The sequence below is a fragment of the Dicentrarchus labrax genome, unplaced genomic scaffold (assembly GCF_905237075.1).
Source record: "Dicentrarchus labrax unplaced genomic scaffold, dlabrax2021, whole genome shotgun sequence".
NCBI classification, from domain to species: domain Eukaryota; kingdom Metazoa; phylum Chordata; class Actinopteri; family Moronidae; genus Dicentrarchus; species Dicentrarchus labrax.
Genome location: NW_026136720.1, coordinates 26,453,629 through 26,467,804, shown reverse-complemented (window position 1 = coordinate 26,467,804; position 14,176 = coordinate 26,453,629). Strand labels below are relative to the sequence as shown.

Here is a 14,176-nt window from a genome sequence, read left to right as displayed (position 1 = left end):
CGGTATCGGCATTTATAATGGCCGATAAATATAGGTCTGAATTGTCACTGATCTCCCGATTCAATTCGATTACAATTATCATGTCAGCGATTCGATTCTATTCCTCGATGCATCACAATGCTTCAAATACATTTTTCTATTAAAGCCATGTAGGATATTTGGCTATGTTGGCGATACTCATTGAGTATCCGATGAAAAAAGTCCAGTGGCTTATTGACAGAACTGGGATGTAAGGTCTCCAGGTGCCGTCTGTGTGGTTTCATGCTGTCCGCTGCCAGAGTTTTTAAACATAAAACACACACCGGTCTTTCCTCATTTCCGACCGTATTCACGGTAAACCCAAAGGCTATGTAGGCTTCGTCGTATTTTCTGCTCTTATTAAGTTTATGCCGGTTACCGTCACTTGCTGTTCTTGCCTCTGACGTCTCCTCCGTTTTTGTTTTTACTCCTGTCAGAAACTTCCCCATCTCTCCTCCCCCATCAGTCCCCCCTGCCTGTCGCCTCCCACTATTTGAGAAGTACTGGTCTAGATGAAACGGATTTAGCTAGTACGTTAGTTGTTACAGTATAGCTGACTGACTGTCGGTTTAACTCTTGACAATGTGACTGAAGATGTATTTCTTTAATAGCGTGACAGTTACAGCAATGAGACGTATCATCTCTACCCGGCCCGTCACACGTGTGTGAAATCCAATGACGCAAGAGTGCGTTGCTGACTGTCATTCAGTCGCAGCATTAATGAGTCACATAATGGATTTAGTGCATCACTAAGTAGTAGATTTTAGAAGGCAGGCAGCAAATGATGATTGAAAACTGTTTGTTGTAGCTTGATGGATAGAATTAAAAGAGTGCAGGTAAAGGGATAAGCAAGTTGACATTGTAATTATAAGGTAGCTCAATAGGAACTATTACACATACAAAAAAAAACATTAGGAGTGACCTTTGTCTTGTTTAATAATAATACAATGATGATGATAATACTACTACTACTACTACTAATAATAATAATACTAATAATAATAATAATAATAATAATAATAGTAATAGTTGTGGCTGTAGCAGCAACAGAATATCGGATTTTTAAATCACAAAATATTTGTATCGGTATCGGCCTTAAAAATCCTTTATCGGTCGGGCTCTAGTATAAACCAGATGTTTTCCTCACATTACATGCGAATCCAATTATATAATATTAAAAAGGAATGACTGAAACACCTAATGATAGTGCTCAGTTTTTGCATGTCAGTACCTTCAATGAAATGCACTTCAACTACAACAGGCACCGTTCAGTTTTGACCCGTACTGAGCATTTCGACCAAAAATAAATTGGTTTGCATCATGAAAAGTTGGTTCACAGCTGGAACCACAAAGGAGATATTCATTGCAAACCAAAGTGGGCCTATCATATTCTGCATGACATTGTGCTGCTCCCTATGTTGATGATGCATCCAATTACAATGGTTCCACTCAAAACTGATGGAAACACGGGCTGGTTCGCTAGATAGCACAAAGGTTCCAAGAATCTTGAACAGAACCAGTTCAAGAACCAGAAGTAATTTAGCAGAAAAGGGGCCTGAGGGGCCATTTTGTGTCAGACAAATAAACTGTGGCAGCAGTTGAACTGACATTTTTTTCACATTGACTGATTTCCCAAATTTTTTACAAACTACAGCAAATTCCCATCTCTGGTAGAGCTCATCAGTCAGGAGCCACAAATCATTTGATGTTGAAATGTGATGGCAATTGCTGTATGTGAGATGTGAAGAAGAGGGAAGAGTGGGGACGGGAAGAACAGACGGTTGAACAGAAAGACTGGAATGCATAACGAGGGAGTGAGGTGAGTGAAAAAGTATCTGCAGGCGAAACTACATCAAGCCCTCCATCTTTCAGTCTGGGCAGAGTAATATCTACCTCTTCACATCATTAATCTCTCTCCGTCTTTCCCTTTCTCCTCCATCCATTTACCATTTCATTATCCCGCTCTCATACCCTCTCCTTCCATTTCTTTCTCCAGCCCCTCCCCACTCTCCCTCTTCCACTGGTGCCTCTCCACAGTGTGTAAATCATCCAATCAGGCCTGATGTAGACCCCATCATGAAAGAGGCCAGGGGTCAAGCACAGACAAACTGGGATGAGGCGTGTCCGACTGAGAGGATGGATGGAGCCCCCCTCCCCCCGGAAATGGTTGGATGAATGGAGGTATTCTGTGACTCAAGGAGAAAATGAGACAGGCCTCTGCAGTCTCAAAATGAGATTAATGAAAATGACTAACAGTTATTGATTTGTCTGTTGATTATTTTTCTGTTTAATAACTGTTTGGTTTATCAAAAACAGTCCAAAATAGACATCACCATTCCTGAACTGTCTGAAATCTAAAGATATTCAGTTTACAGAGATATGAAATTGAGAGAAGCAGAAAAGCATCATGTTTGAAAGGGTGGTTTGGCACATCTTAAAGAATTAATCACTTATCAAAACAATCGATTAACTGAGACAAATGGTTTTATAAGATAAGTACAGAGACAGCTGAAGCTTTTTTTTGTTATTTTATATTAAGAATGGAACTTTCAAATGTGTAATTCAGCTACCTAATAATTTTTTACTTCCATTGCATATTTACATGAAAAAACATGTAACATCTATTGTCCGAACAGGAATCTAATATTCATAGGTATTAATATATTACTGAAAATAAGATTTGTTATGTTTTTGTTACCTTAAAATGAGCCGTTTTTTAATCTTCAGACACCACGGGTCGCCTTCCATGGAGTCCGCCATGATGGACCACCATGTGGTCTACAGTAGCCCAGAATGGACAAACCAAAAACTGCCTCGAGATAGTAATGTATTCTGGGCAGCAGTATGCAGAAATTTTTGGGGTTGAAAATATAGGACAATAATTGTCTTGGTCATTTATCAACAGATTTTGTTGTCAAAGATGAGGATTTGCTGCTTTTCTCTGTTTTATATCCTTCTAAACTTTGCCAAAAATATCTCATGATTTTGGCACTTTCACATAAAAACAAAAACACATTCCAACTTTTTTCTGGGTTCATGTGGACACTGAGTGGATGCTGAAGGGCTGCAATGGCAGGGGAGAGAGTACTTAAAGATACCGTAGAGGGAGGAGATAAAGGAGGTTAGATTATACCAAAGTCTTGTTTACTGGAGTCAGAGATAGACCATCAGATAGATAGAGAGAAAGTAGCAGAGGGGTGATGAAAATGTGATGGGCAAACAGAAGGTCAGGCAGAGGGAATACTTAAGAATACCTATCTAAAAAGGCTTCAGGTATACAGAAAGGCAGCAAAAAATAATAAATAATTTTGTTATTATGATTTCCCTTATTTATCAGATATATTATAGATTATCAGATTTAACAGATCTTCCATTAATTACACTGACTGATTCATAAAGCTTTTCAATTTACATAAAAACATTATAGATTGCCTCAGACAATCAGGAGATGCTATCAAAAATGTTAATACACAAGAAAAGCCTTTAAATGAATGTCAGCATGAGTACACACACACACACACACACACACACACACACACACACACACACACACACACTAAAGCTAAGCTGCATTTAATGGAACACTCAATATTATAAACTGCCTCATTGCACAGAACGACCGTTATTTGCCAGCAGGGTTTTGCAAGTGTTGTCGATCAATGCCAGTTCACTATGACTGAGCCAGGCTAGCTACGTTGTAAGAAGGGGGACACTGCTTCCAACCTCTGTACTAAGCTGGGCTAAAGAGATAAAGCTAATATCAATCTTCTGATCTGCGCAAGACCACAACAAGCTGTGTTGGACCAATTCTTTAACAAAACAGATCAATATGTACAGTACGGGAATACTGCAGTAGCACATTTAGACGGATGTAAAACTGCAGTAGTAGCAGCAATGAGAATAATATTTAGATGGATAGCTGTGCCGCTAAAGGGCAAAATGATCCATATTGTGGATAATGCTAAGACACACAAGAACACACACTGAATGTAGATTTCAGAGACTGCTGTTTGGTTCCTGAACTGTACATATGGTCTACATGTCTATCAATCAATACAGCTCTATAGCAGCATACCGGCTAATCAATACTAAACCATTTACAGCTAATACAGGCGAGGAAAAGAATACAACATCACAACAATCAAAAATTCTGTATCATATACAGTACCAACAAGGTTTCTACTGTGTTTAAAGCCTCATATACATTATTCAAATTAGAGCCTAACAGATAAGCTGTTTTACGGCTCATATCAATAATGACATTTGAAATTTGAGAGGTTAGCGTAGATGCTGTTAGCATAGTAGTTGTGTGTCTCAATTCAAATACTTCCATACTTACGCTAACTGTTGTGAGTACATAAGTGTGTTCACACTGTCATCCGGGTACAATGGTCGCCATTTTCGCTACAGAGCGGAAGGACACACACAGGCAATACAAAGTAGAAGCAGGTTCGTTTTTGATTAATATTGTGAAGAAATGCAGTGGAAAATAAGCCAGTATTAGCACTAATAGTCCATCTAAATCGTTTTAAATCGGCATAGAAGACGCAGTAAAATGTTGTGATTATCATTTCCAGTAAGTGTGCAATGTCTTAATTGATACAAGAACGGCACTAAAGGCTTTTCTCAATGGGAAAGATCTTATCTCTCTTTTCCTGACTGGCTTCAGTAAGAGTATAATTACGTTATATGGTTCAATGATCTGATTGGTAAAGTTTACCTGTAATAACCTGTGATAGATGGTAAACCAGTAGTAAACCAGTCAAAGTGCTTCACACTAAATGCCACATTCACCCAGTGATGCAAAGGCCATCCCAAACAGAAATGAACTCAATCATTCAAATGCATATATCCGGGAGCAATTCCACGTTCAGTATCTTGCTGAGTGACACTTTAATATGCAGCGAGAGGAGCTGGAGGTCGAACTGCCAACCTTCTAATTAGTGGACGAGCCGCTCTACCCCCTGAGCCACAGCCACCCCATAGACAGATGGTTCATCCAATCACCTGAGAACATTTTGAAAGTGGCTGCCCTTTTCTGAACAGTTTCCAACGACAACTTCCCAGATGGTTCTGTGTAACAAACCATGGTTCTGTGTAACAAACCATGGTTCTGTGTAACAAACCATCTGGCGCAGTCAGGCTACCTCATTGAGTCTGCAAAGCCCAATCTGAGTTACAATAGAAGAAGAAATAAAGATTTTTCACTTTGTAAGTAAAAATATAAAAAAAGTGTTTTAGGGTAAGATGTAAATTTATATCTATCTTAGGCTAAATATCAGTGAAGGTTTAATTTGTCATGCTAGCCTATCTCTGGTGCAAGCCAGGAAGACAGAGACAGTGGATGGACGATGTTATACTGTGTTGAACTAAATGAACTAAATGTTCAGGCTCCTTGCTGGTTGTTCAGACACATTTAGAATCACATTTACCACTTTGCCGTTAGCATTGTCGTTGACAGAGGGCTCGCTTTGTGTTTGTAAAATTTTGATTTGAAAGTGTCATTATTATGGGTTACTTTGTCTCTGAAATGTTTTTATTCAGGGAAGTTTTATTGAAGTAATGCCATCTTTTCCAGGAATCCCCTGATCACATTCCCACAGCTACACATTCACAACTGGAAGCTGCCCAGTACAACCAAAGTTTGTCGGTTGGGTTAAGGCCTTTGCTCAAGGGCACCTCAGTGGTGGGAATGTGGGAGGAGCTATAATATGAAAGGTTAGCATTATTTTACACAGCGCTTTGTAAAAGGTACTCACAGGAACTTTACATCTTCATTTAAAAAAGACAATACTGTCTATTTTTCCATCGTTTCTACTGGGCCTGAATAGACAGAGATAGACAGAGCTGAACCATTTAAGCACAAACTGAGCAGCTCTGACCTCAGTGCATTTGTATCTGCTGTTAAACTACACACACTGATGGAATCCTAATTTCACTGCAGCCTCCACTAACTCTCATGCTAGCTTAATGATTTCTTTGACTCTTGTCTTCCTGTCCTTATATCACAACACAATGACTCCCTATATGAGACTGACACATTGAGCAGACCCTCTTGTTACCCGTAGCAACTCCCTGAGAACGTGGAGAGCAGGGGGAAATTTAGATGCGAGGTGTGTGTGTGTGTGTGTGTGTGTGTGTGTGTGTGCGCACTGAGATGTGAGGAAGGGCTTCTCTCTCTAAGTAACTGTGATTAATATTAAAGTGAGAAGCTTTACTATTGCGGAGACATGCACACAAACACTGTTAGTACTGCACTACACCAAGCAGTCCCTGTACTTAGCCTCAAGAAACCCCACCTATTCTACTAAAGGGGGGTGTTGTCGTGTGTGTGTGTGTCTCAGATGAGGATAAATACACACTGTAAAAAAAAAAACTGCCAGCTGTGGTTGCCATAACTTTACTGTAATAAATACAGTACTAAAGTAAAAGGATATTTGTACTGTTGATTTTAAGCTGGTTTTGGTCGGTTTTTACCACCAAAAGAAGCAGTTTTGCCATGAGATGAGGTGGTTTTCTGTACAATATACAGTCTGCAATATTAAAAAAAAGACTTTATTCCGTAAAAATTCCTTTAAAATGCCACATAAATAAGGGGTTTGCCATGAGATATTACTGTGTTTTACTGTTACAGAAACTGCATTTGACCTATTTAGAGTTTATGGTCTTTTACTGTCATGGTTTGACAGTTTTTCAATGTAAAATCTACATTTCTTACAGTGCACAAATAAGGGGCAGCATACATTTAGCATCACACATTTATGATATGCACATATTGAGATGCATGAACGACACACACACGCACACCTGTATCATCCATGCATACATGAGTGTAAAAACACTGCATTCAATTTAAAAGATCTCACACACTCACGGTGGAGGCAATCAGGAGAAAACACACTCAGCATGACAAACACTTAACCTCAACCCTCTCTCCTCTATGTCATCTAACACTGTACAGTGAACATGTTGCTTGCAATAATCCACACACCAATAGCCAGTTTGTAACAGCATCAGCTCAACACTAGTTCTTATTACTCACTATATACTATACATAATATTGCGAATTGCGATAAAACACAATCATATAAGTTTATCGGGGTGAATATTCATTATCGGAATTATTGTGGATATCCTCATATGAGTGACCTGAAAAAGCTGCCAGCATACAGTCCCATATTCATTTCCTGATTTATTCTGAATTGCCACAAGGGGGAGCCGCATCTTTCCAGTCATTTCCGTCACCATGGCTGAAGGCTCAGCAAAAGTGAAACCAGATGTGTGGAAATACAACAGATTCCAAACTAAAGAATGACAGGGTATGGAAGTCCATTTCTGACTAAATCCATTAAGTCATTATAATGAGAAACTTTCTTAAAATAATGACTTAGTATTTCAAAAAAGGTCTTAGTATGTCAAAATAATAAGACACTTTCTCAAAATAGTCTTAGTATCTCAAAAAATTACTATCTCAAAATAATGAGAAAATACCCTGCCTCCTATCAATAACTACCACAAGTACCAATTTAATGTGTTAGCGACATATCTGTGACAACCTGAGATTGGCCTAAGGGTTCAGCCTAATGTATGCTTCAGACACTACCAGTTAACCAGCAGCCCATCATTCACTTGGTGATGGACCAATGGATGGACTGGAATATTTAGATTTATATTTGGTTAAGATAACTTCTGAGTCCACATTTTCCATCAGTATAATGATTTCAGCTGTCAAACCCTCCAAAGCTCGATGTGCATTGTGTACATTTATTAATGTCCCTGTGTGCATATATGATGAACAAACAGCTCTCAGCCTGTGAAAATCAGACTACACTCTTCAAATTCTATATATATCTGACCCTTACCTGCTCTCTGCTGCTACAGTAGATCTGTGATGTGTGTGTGTGTGTGTCTGGTAGGTTTTGCTCCACACAGAAGCAGAGAAATCAAACACAAACAGAAACATCCAAGTGTGAACATCCTGGTATTTTTTAATGTGTGATCGACATATCAAGCCACATTCAGGTTAACATGCTGCACACACACAGGAACAAACCCGCCATGCTGGTGTATGGAGAGAGAGAGAGAGAGACACAGAGAGAGAGTTGCAACAGAGAGAGAGAGAGAGGGTGTGTGTGTGTTTGTGTGTGTGTGTGTGTGTGTGTGTGTGAGGGGAAACAGCGCAGATAAATGAGACATTGACCAGGTGGGAGGGATCATGGGAACGGTTGCTGTGGAAACTAGGAGGTCACTGTCTGATACTGCAGGTGTGCTGATGTCACTGATGATGTCAATAACGGCAATAGAACAAGCTAACTGAAAAACTGAGCGGACGCACTGCAAACAGACTGCACAATGCTCCTTCCTCCAAGTCACTGAGCAAATACACACACACACACACACACACACACACACACACACACACACACACACACACACACACACACACACACACACACACACACACACACACACACACACACACACACACACACACACCAGCAGTAAGCCCACTATCATGGTAGGTAAGTAATTTCTCTGTAACCATGGAAACATGCCGCTGAACTAATACCATCACCAGCATGAAATCCTGTTGTGTTTCTAATAATTATTATCTACACAAATCTTTAACAGCACTAAATGTACTCATACGAACACTATTTTCAATCAATAAATTGTCTGAATCCCATAAAATAAAATTAAAGCAGCAAACGACGTCTCACTGGACTTTCAACTAACCAGTCAGCTAACAGCCCAGTTCAGAAGTCCAGTTTCTTTACAATTGTGTGCAGGATGTATTGGCATCTAGCAGTGTATTTGCAGGTTGCAACTACCTCAGATCTACACTACAGTGGCCACGAAATGCATGTAAAGGCCCTATACGGAGCCAGTGTTAGGCAGGCCTGTATAAAACCAACAACCAGTTCCAAGGAAGATTGTTGAGTCTCATTCCCAGGTCGTCAAATACAGACGCTTTCTGACTCTGGGAATGAGACTCAAGAATTAACTTTCTTCAAGCCTCCAACCCAAAGCGTTTTTACATCTTACTGATTGGTTGTTTTTGTTTACGCCTTGTGGATTCTTGCAAATGTCATTAGGAGCACTAGGAGGAGCCAGAGATTTGTAGAGATTTTACCTTTAAATAATATGACTTAGAAACCTTAATCTTATAAAAAATAAGTTATACATTCATAACTGGAGCAGCCTGTAGTTTACACAGCTTTAGATTCATTTGAAACGGGGGGGGGTTATCTGATCTGCTTTATGTTTTAGGCTACGTGTAGACTGCAGTCAAAAGTGACGCAAATCAGATTTTTAGCAAATTATTACAAAAAGTTATCTTTTAGAAAAGTTACCTACTGCAGCTTTAAAGAACCACGTTTACAGGGTCTCTTTTGCAAAAGTTGTCTGTAAGAGACATCAAAGGACAGGAACCAATCGGTGATCAGTATCAGGTCAGCTCATTCTCATGACATTAAATCAAGTGAACAGTATCAGCTCCAAAAAGTCTGATCAAGGCATGCCTATAGTATTTTTTTTCAATGACCAATCAGCATATTCTATTGCCAAACAAGTTACGGTGGAGTGAAATTAGTGAGGTTAAGCTTTGTAGAACTCACTGGATACATGGAGCAAATAGGCTCAATATCATCAGTTATTTTTGGATCAGTTTGTTAGATTTCTCAGAAACTACATGAAACCAACAGCCTTAAAATAAGCTTGCAGTATGGTTCAGTTATCAGGAGACTGTTGTGTTCTGTCTTTTCCACTGAGGTTTCACGAAAATAGTTTGAGAAGCACCATGTGTACTTTCAGACAGCTGTGAGCAGACAAACTTTGGAGAATGCAGACCTACTTGTGTCCTCCCTGCTGAGGAGATGGTACAACCTTCTGTCTGTCTGTGTGACTCTGCTGTCAGACAGGATGGGAGTTGACTGGAAGGACACACACACACACACACACACACACACACACACACACACTAAAGGCAGTCACTTTCAACATCACAGTTTGTACCTTTGTGTTTCACAATCCCTCCTCCGTGGCAGGAACACACATGCTTGACACGCACAGATCTGAATCTCCAGTGTGTCTCATCACACAGCAGGAGGCAGCAAGTCCATGTGTGAATGCCAAGTATAGCAGATCAGAACACATCCTGCCACACAGAGAAGGCAACCGCAACCGTGTCCTATCACAGACGGATGCAGAAAAACGAATCCATGCATTTGTTACTTCTAGGCTGGATTACTGCAACTCTTTATTATCAGGTTGCCCCAATAAGTCCATTAAAACGCTCCAATTAATTCAGAACGCTGCAGCACGAGTACTGACTGGAACTAGAAAAAGACCCCTCTAGAACACTACGTTCTCTGAATGCTGGGCTACTTGTGGTTCCTATAGTCTCTAAAAGTAGAACAGGAGCCAGAGCCTTCAGTTACCAAGCTCCTCTCCTGTGGAACCAGCTTCCAGTTGTGGTTCGGGAGGCAGACACCCTCACCACATTCAAGAGTAGGCTTAAGACATTCCTCTTTGATAAAGCTTATAGTTAGGGCTGGATCAGGTGAGTCCTGAACCATCCCTTAGTTATGCTGCTATAGGCCTAGACTATCGGGGGATTTCCCATGATGCACTGAGCTCCTCTCTTCCTCTCTCTTCCGCACTCATTCATGTTCCATTAATGCATGTTACTAACTTCACTTCTTCCCCGGAGTTCTTGTGCTTTCTCGTCTCGCAGGTTCTTATCGATCCTGGTGGAGCCTCCTGCCATGGTCCTGCTAGATTGCCATTGCTAATATCACTGATATTATTGTTATTATTATTATTATTACTGCGGTTACTGTTGTTGCTGTGGTCACTGCTTGTTGTACCCCATCGTTGTTGTCGACGCCATCGTCTTCTTCATGTTCATCATCATCAGTCACTACTATTAGTGTAGTTGTTGCTACTGTTGTTGATGTGCACGTTTTTCCGTGCCGCCGTCATCAAGGTCTTGCTCATGGTGGTACTGTTGGGTCTCTGTAAATAATGTTATAAAGAGTTCGGTCTAGACCTGCTCTAATTGGAAAGTGTCCTGAGATAACTTCTGTTATGAATTGGCGCTATACAAATAAAACTGAACTGAATTAAATTGGCCGCTGCCTCTGCACCTTAGAGGGTGGAACCACCTATCCACAATGCATCACTACAGATCACTACAGCAATGCTCTCTTGACCATTGACTGTGACCATTCAACTTTACTACAGTGTGCAGCTCTGACAACTTCTGAGGGAGTTCTTGTGAGGGCTTTGATAAGAGAATGGCTTTCAATGAACCAAACACCTCAAAACACATGCCCCTGTTTAAGTCACAATATCTAAAATGCAATGAGCATTTACATTTTTAAAAGAAATATATATATTTGAGTACATTTGGTGTTTTCTAAGAGCCAGCACCTACTGGCTATTATCAGAACTACAACTCAATACACTTGCTCACTGCTCAGTTGAAGGGGTGGCGCTTATAGGCCAATAAAATCAATGGACAGTGTATTGCAGGACGTCCTTTGTCTGTCCAACAGCGTTGGAGAAGCAGTGATTTTTAAGGTGGAACTGCTTTATTCAGCGCTTTTAATGGTTTTAATCAGCCGGTCTGTTTTTTTTAGAGAAAGGAGACCTATACACAATTTCTTCCCAAATATTGACAGCACATTCTAAGAAAGCTTTAATAGCCTGTAGCCTGTGGCACAAACAAACGCAAGAGCAAACAATTGTAGACACTGAATCAGGACATAATAAAAAGTGAATATACGCTTGTGCGAACAGCATGACAGTTGAAACTAGACACAGTCTGATGCTCTGTTGATGAAAGTAAGTATATATTATCATCATCACATCTGACAAGGAAATCAATACTGTGCATTTCTAATAATGGAAGTAATACTATAAATGTAAGGCCTTTCCCATTTTTGGGTGTAGCTGAGTGCACAGACTGGCTTACACTGACACACACACACACACACACACACACACACACACACACACACACACACACACACACACCTCGTCATTAGACCCTCCAGGCAGAAATTGTGAAACAGATCCTTAGGAATGTGATAAAGAACAACACAACAAGCTCCATCAAGACCATTTCCAACAACAGCAGCAGGAGCCTGCACTGAAACATCTGGGACTGTGTGCAAAAGCAAACCCATCCCTTGAACACACTCCGGCAGTAATATCATCTGTCTAAATGTGTTGACAGGCCAGGCCTGCCAAGAATAGCTATATAGGCCCAGTATGTGGTCTCACACAGAGCACTGATAAACACTACCTTCACACTGCAAGCCTAAATTCTGATTTGTTGCTCAGATCTAGTTGTGTCTGTTGTTTTAAATGTAACCCATATCAGATTCCAGTGTGAACCTGAAGTGACCCGCATGACAAATGTCAATCTAGAGTGACATAAAAGTCACATGAATTCTGATATGACCGTTCATATGACTGAGGTTGCACTACAAAGAATCAGGCCTGTAATGTATGAAAGTGTACCAAATCTAAATTGAAAAGATCAGATTCAACTTGATCTGTGCTGTTCACACTGCCTCATATAAGTCACAAATGACAAAAACACAACAAAATGTGTGAACTTAGCCAGTGGCAGATTAAAGCTGCAGTAGGTAATTTCAAAATATATTTTTCTTGTCATGTTTGCTGAAACTCTCACTATATCCTCTCAGTAGTACACCAGACAGATAATCTGTGAAAAAATCAGGCTCCTCCCAGTGCTCCTAATGGTATTTACAAGAATCCACCGGGCCTGAAAGAAAACAACCAATCAGAGCTGAGTTTCAGCAAATATGAAAAATAAGTTATTTTTTTATAAAAGTTTCCTACTGCAGCTTTAAGATTAACATTATGGGAATATTTCCAGTTACAGAATGTAAGCATTTGCATCTTCTAAGGTCGTTTCCTGCTTAGTGATGTGCAGGATCAAAAGAATGAATCAGAGGGTGACAACAAGTAAGACTGTAATTGTATTGTTGATAGTTATCTTTTTGGGTGGTAACTGTAATATTATTACTGAAATCATTAAGTAATTAGCTACTAGTTAGTGGGGGAAGTGATATTATTACTAGTAATGCCTTACTGCCCAACACTGGTCATAAATTGTCTTATAAAATCGTATGGTGTATTAGTATGGAATCATGAAAGGGGTGCATGGTTCCATCCCTACTGTTTACTGGTTAAAGTCTCGCTCTGCCATGTAGGAGAATTGTCTGACAAGGAAGACTGAAGGGCAGGAAAGTGCTTCCTGAGCCTCAAGACTGACATACTTACAGGGACAGACATTTTGCTGGCGCTGTCACTCTCCTCGGCTCCTGCCTTTAAAACGCACGGTGCTCTTTATTTCTTTATTTTTCCAGATGCTACTTTTCCACACGGCTCCCCAACTGTCAGTCCTGCTGCATCCGTTGCATGCTGAGCTCCGTCTGAAAGGCAAACATCCAGCTGTAGAGCTCCGAGTGCGTCTGCAGTAATAGCGGGCTTTTGCGGCAACAGCAGCGGCGGTGCGGCCGCCTCAGTGTCCAGCAGAGCCGGCTGTCTCTCCTCAGGTCCTCCGCCTTTCCCTTCCCCCTCCCTCTCCTCCCCTCTCCTCTCCTCTCCTCTCCTCTGTCACGGATTCCTTCACGGACTCCTTCACAAATGCTCCAATAAAAGCTGGTAAACCGACGCTCAGACGGTTGGGGAGGTCAGGCCGCTGCCACCGTTGTGCTGACAGGTCGGTACCGTCAGGGAACGGGAGGAGAGCGCCGCCTCTGCCGCTGCCTGCCGCTGCCTGCCGCCGTCCCTCTACAGGGATCAACCAGTCCAGCCTTAAAGAGACCGTCTCACTACAACCACTTGTAATGTCTACAATTTATGAGAAATCCACAGCATGGTTCCCCCCGGGGCATTATTTTGGGACGAGCTTTTAAAGGACCATAGCGGTTTACCTCATTTACTACAAATCATTTTTACTTGTAAAACATTGGAGACAACTAACATGAGTGGATATAATACATACATAAATAAATTCGGACAGGAAGAAAAACAAAAAAGATAAATTAAAATTTAAAACAATTAAAAACAAAACATAACACAAAGTCACTTAAGCAAAGATGTTGGTTTTGAAGTGTAT

The 14,176-nt window shown here is 40.6% G+C and overlaps 1 protein-coding gene across 4 annotated transcripts in view; it reads right to left on the bottom strand.

Moving 5' to 3' along the window:
* bcar1 (BCAR1 scaffold protein, Cas family member) overlaps positions 1 to 13,858 on the bottom strand; it is a 105,648-nt gene extending 91,790 nt beyond the window's left edge. For 2 of the 4 annotated variants that reach the window (XM_051383154.1, XM_051383156.1), the window contains exon 1: positions 13,336 to 13,854. In XM_051383154.1, coding sequence (XP_051239114.1) covers positions 13,336 to 13,347 — 12 coding nt within the window. In that variant the 5' untranslated portion in view covers positions 13,348 to 13,854. Of the gene's footprint in view, positions 1 to 13,335 lie in introns of all 4 variants that reach the window. The other 2 variants (XM_051383157.1, XM_051383153.1) reach the window with 2 other exon arrangements.
* Between the last annotated feature and the right edge of the window lie 318 nt (positions 13,859 to 14,176).